The 5,000-nt window shown below is 36.0% G+C and overlaps 2 protein-coding genes across 2 annotated transcripts in view; both read right to left on the bottom strand.

Moving 5' to 3' along the window:
• Positions 1 to 575, bottom strand: part of LOC136842738 (aminopeptidase Ey-like) — a 2,612-nt gene extending 2,037 nt beyond the window's left edge. Inside the window, exon 1 of the mRNA XM_067110480.1 lies at positions 412 to 575. Coding sequence (XP_066966581.1) covers positions 412 to 575 — 164 coding nt within the window. The remainder of the gene's footprint in view (positions 1 to 411) is intronic.
• Positions 1 to 5,000, bottom strand: part of LOC136844915 (aminopeptidase N-like) — a 23,607-nt gene that overhangs the window by 2,152 nt on the left and 16,455 nt on the right. Inside the window, exons 12-16 of the mRNA XM_067114246.1 lie at positions 4,304 to 4,643; positions 3,346 to 3,497; positions 1,944 to 2,130; positions 1,028 to 1,198; positions 412 to 555 (exon numbers count right to left, since the gene is read on the bottom strand). Coding sequence (XP_066970347.1) covers positions 1,152 to 1,198; positions 1,944 to 2,130; positions 3,346 to 3,497; positions 4,304 to 4,643 — 726 coding nt within the window. The 3' untranslated portion in view covers positions 412 to 555; positions 1,028 to 1,151. The remainder of the gene's footprint in view (positions 1 to 411; positions 556 to 1,027; positions 1,199 to 1,943; positions 2,131 to 3,345; positions 3,498 to 4,303; positions 4,644 to 5,000) is intronic.

The raw sequence follows: 5,000 nt of genomic DNA, 5'->3' as shown, positions 1-5,000 counted from the left end.
AAAAATCCTAGGCAGTAATTTTATTTCTGGCCTGTTTATAACAACAAATAAAAAATCCTAGGCACTAATTTTATTTCTGGCATATTTAAGCAACAAATAAAAAAAATTAGACTCTCACTAATTTGATTTCTGACTTGTTTATGCAACAACAAAAAATCCTAGACACAAATTTTATTTCTGGCCTGTTTATGCAACAAATAAAAAATGACTCATTAATTTGATTTTTGACCCGTTTATGCAACAAAAAAAAAATATACTCTCACAAGTTTGATTTTTGTCGTGCTTATGCAAAAAAAAAATACTCTCACTAATTAGATTTTTTACCCGTTTAGGCAACAAATAAAAAATAGACTCTCACAAGTTTGATTTTTGACCTGTTTATGCAACAAATGCAAAATCCTACACACTCACTAGGTTGAGATATGCTTCCAATTTGCCTTCAGGTAACTCCACGCCAGAGGATTTCCGATGCTGTTCGTGGCGACAGCTCGGAAGGCCGTTCTTGCGTCCTGCTTTCGAATTCCGTAACCTTCCTTGAAAGTTCGTTCCAGATACCTGCGGTAGGGGAATATCATTTCAAAAATACTTAAACTATCTTTGTATTATATGAAGAAAAAAACAAGGTTGGCTGAGTTCATCAAATTTACGAAGATCTTCGTGAGAACGTGATATCTAAGGTGCTGTGTTAATTAAATAGTATTGAGGGGAAATTGCATATTAACAGGACCTGCTGTGATGTTACATTGTTTGTTGAGAGAGAGAGAGAGAGAGAGAGAGAGAGAGAGAGAGAGAGAGAGAGGGAGAGGGATCATCTGGCTCAAGCTTCTTTTTGAACATCCGATAAATGGAGAGAGAGAAAAAAGTATTACATCCCCATTTATAGATTAGGTTCCATTCAGAAGAGAGAGTTAGATGAGGGTTATCTCTGCCTATACAGGAGTTCAAGCTTCTTGAGAGCATCACAAAATGAGAGAGAGAGAGAGAGAGAGAGAGAGAGAGAGAGAGAGAGAGAGAGAGACTATCTCACCTATACAAGTTCCAAGCGTCTTGCGAGCAGCCAAGGGCAGCCAAAATCTGATCTTTCTCAGCTGCAACGTTGGAGTTTCTGTAACTGTCAAACAACGCATCCCAGTCTGCTAGTGTTCCCTGGGCTATCCCAGTACACAAGACGGTCGTTTTGATATTTGCGTCGATGGTACTAAAATATATAAATAAATAAATAGAAATAAATAAATTAATAAAAAAAATTCATAAATCAATAAATAAATAAACTACTAAATAAATAAATATAAATGAATAAATAAATAAATACACACACACACACACACACACACATATATATATATATATATATATATATATATATATATATATATATATATATATATACATATATATATATATATATATATATATATATATATATATATATATATATATCTATATATATATACATAAATAAATAAATACAAAAATTAAAGAATATGTTAGGTAAAATATCTTGATGTGGCGATTGACGACCTTTAAGGCAAAAAATAGGTCGATTTGGGCAGTCGATATTGGGGTCGATGGTGCCGAAAATAGGATCTCTTGGGCGAAAACCTTTGAGTTTACGATCGACCTTACAGAAAAAAGGAAAAAAAAAAAGAAAAGGAGGGGGCGGAGTATGTTAGCGTAAAACCTAGATTTTGGGGTCGATGATACTGAAAAAAAAACTGATGATATTTTCAGGGTCAGAAAATAATCGATTATATCGTTATTATTAACTGACACTCGATGCTGCTCAATTTATTACCCAAAAATTGCAATTCCTTCTTTTCCTCACCGTCTAACGATTATTCTTGTTTGAATATCATCAATATCATCATTATTAATATCTATTTTAGCTATAATCATCGAAGAACATCAACATTCGTTCACGAAAAAATCAGAGCCGAACAAACCTTGTTGAATCCTTAATCCACGTGCTAAATTTAGCAACTGCATTAGTTTCACAGTCTGGAACTGCATGCTTGCAAGCCCACTCCACAACCATCGATCGCTTGAGATAGAACAAATTATATTTTTCGTCGCCCCGGCTCCAAAACCAACGGCTGTATACAGATTTGCCATAAGCTTTCGAAGGTACGTCTGGAAAAAACGGCAAAACATTGGCAAATTTCATTACGTCAAAATAAAACTTGGTAAAATAAGTGTGAGAAGCCTTGGCATGTTAGAAATTAAACTATTATTATTATTATTATTATTATTGTTATTATTATTATTATTATTATTATTATTATTATTATTATTATTATTATTATTGATGATGAAATTGACAATGGGTGTAGGTGTGAATAATAATAATAATAATAATAATAATAATAATAATAATAATAATAATAATAATAATAATAATCATTGAATGATGATGATGATGATGATTGATGATGATGGTAGTGGTGTGATGATTATTGTGTGTGTGTGTGTATTATTATTATTATTATTATTATTATTATTATTATTATTATTATTATTCGTTTGGCCTCAGAGGGCGTTACGATTTTGGTTCCTACAAGTCTCTTGTCATGGGCTGCCGTCCCATATCCTTTACCTTTTCGGACGAAAACCAACACATTCAACTTACTACCACGTACACAAGTCACTACTGACGCCAACAGAACAGCACTGCGATTTAACATTGCGTAATTTACCCTTAGAATTGTTAGCTCAGGTGCGTCACTAATGCCAGAGAAAAGATTCAAAATCTTACCCTTAACATTCTCTACAACAAAGTAACTTTTTTTTTTTTAATAACAATTATAAAAATTGTTTGGGGTTATGATGGAGACCTGAGACAAGTAAAATCTCGAGTTGACAAACCAAGATTCCCAAGATCATAATAATATTACCTTGACGGGAACCCTTATCACTATTTGTTTTCCTTACCTGCCATGGCTCATAACCATTAGTAACAAACCGTAGCGGATGAGTGCAAGCGGTAAGGAGTCACAAGAAGGCCAGAGGGTCAAGAAATTGGCAAGGAGGAGATTTGGACAGATTAACCTATATTACTAAGAAGGTTCTTTACGGCGTCCCTTCGGCCCCTAGCTGCGACCCCTTTCATTCCTTTTACTGTACCTCCTGCTATCCACCCTCTCCTAACGACTGATTTATAGCGCAACTGCGAGGTATTCCTCCTGTTACACCTTTCAGACTATCTACTCTCAATGTCCCCTTCAGCTCTGAATGACCTCACAGGTCAAAGCACTTGGCCTTTGGCTGAAACTCTATATTCCAGTCCTGTATTGCTGAGAAAGCCTCATTTACTTGTCTGTATGTTCGGTCACTGTTAGTTTCCCTTACCTGCAGAAGTCCGTAGGCATCCGATCGTCGCATCATCGTCTCCAGGTAGGCGAAGTTCGACTTGGCAGTGCTCCATGGGACGTATTGGTCCTCATTGTTGATTTCATACAAATATTTGGTGACGTCGAGAGCTGTTTCGTATTTCAGCTTACCTGTGAAAGAAGTTTATGGAACCTTGATTTGCTAAAAAAAAAAACAATATTGTTGATTATCCGGTTCAGTGGGGATAGGTTATCCAAGAATGATATCAAATGATAGATTAGAATTAAAATCTGACTTTAATGGTTGGAAAATCTTAATTAAACGGTAAGTGACATTAAAATGATAATCTTATTAAAATGAAACAGTGTGCTGATATCACAGAAGCAGTAAAGTCCAAGAGATTTAATATTTTCTTTTATAATACATGACGCGATTATGGTATAAAGGGTTCAGCATAATTACCAGTATCATATTACTTTTAATAAGTGATAAGAACTTGATAAAAGCCACTAAGACCTCTCCAACCTAATATACATATCCAGAAGATGTATTTTCTTTTGTCTTTGATTTCAAGAATCGTTTTCCTCTTTTGACATATATGAGATAACCGATAATCATTTTTTTGCCACCCGACCTCGAAAAACAACAAGATACCTCTTTACAAAGTGTTAATGATGCAAATTCCTGAGATGTATGCTAGTGCTGCACCAGCCCAGGTTTTTTTTTGCCATACCCCTAGGTTAGGTTAGGTTAGGTTAGGTTGGGTTAGGTTAGGTTAGGTTGGATTAGGCTAAGGTAGGCATGTATGAGTACTTTGGGTGTGGGAAACATTATGAAATTATTTTCAAGAAAATTCTATGGCTAGCTTTTAAGATATGGCATCCCGCTTTTTTCAGGGAAAGGTCCCCGGTACTCGGTTACATTTCGGGAAAATGCTACCCGGATAGCGCTATTCATTTCGAAATGCAAAACTCACCTGCGAGAGCAAGCGCCATTGCGTCATCGACCAGCTGGGCCCTGTTAATGACAGGGATTTTGGAGGGAGTTCCTGCTATCCCTTTGAGGTTAGAGATGATTCCAGCCCAACTGGCTTCGTCGTAGTTGACCCTGTAGTATCCAGTTGCCTGGACGTTGTTAAAATCGTCCGTTGAGATCGTCGCTGTTAAGATCGGTTTTATTTTCACGGAGAGCAACCAATGTTTGGGTCCCGTCTGGGTCGCGTCTGGGTTATTGAGGTACGTGTACGAGACTGGTATCCACCACGAGTAGTTTCTCTCGTCTTGACTTACTCCAGGTTCGACGAGCAGAAAGCGACTCTGGCAAGATTTTAGAAATTGTTTTGGAAAGGGAAAAAATTTTCAGTATTAAAAAAATTGATTAATCTGGCTTTTCCCAATAAGGTACTTGCCGTATGCCTCTTAAACTCTTCCTTATCTTTAACCGTGTATCTGAATGAACTCTAATAAATCTTGAAAAAATAAAATATGCTATAAAACCTGGACTAAGTCAAGCTATCAATCTGGACTGGTTCCCCTCACCCGATAATATATAAACTGTATAACAAGTAAAAAATGTGAGAAGTTTCTTTGAACAATCCCAAGTTTCTCTGCACAGTGAATAATCAGTTAGCCAAACGGAATCTATCTTTCGGTGGTCTCGGTATAATGCTGTAT

This window comes from Macrobrachium rosenbergii, chromosome 2 (genome assembly GCF_040412425.1).
Source record: "Macrobrachium rosenbergii isolate ZJJX-2024 chromosome 2, ASM4041242v1, whole genome shotgun sequence".
Taxonomy (NCBI): Eukaryota; Metazoa; Arthropoda; class Malacostraca; order Decapoda; family Palaemonidae; genus Macrobrachium; species Macrobrachium rosenbergii.
The sequence above is the reverse complement of the archived record's forward strand: the minus strand, read 5'-3'. Positions and strand labels throughout refer to the sequence as shown.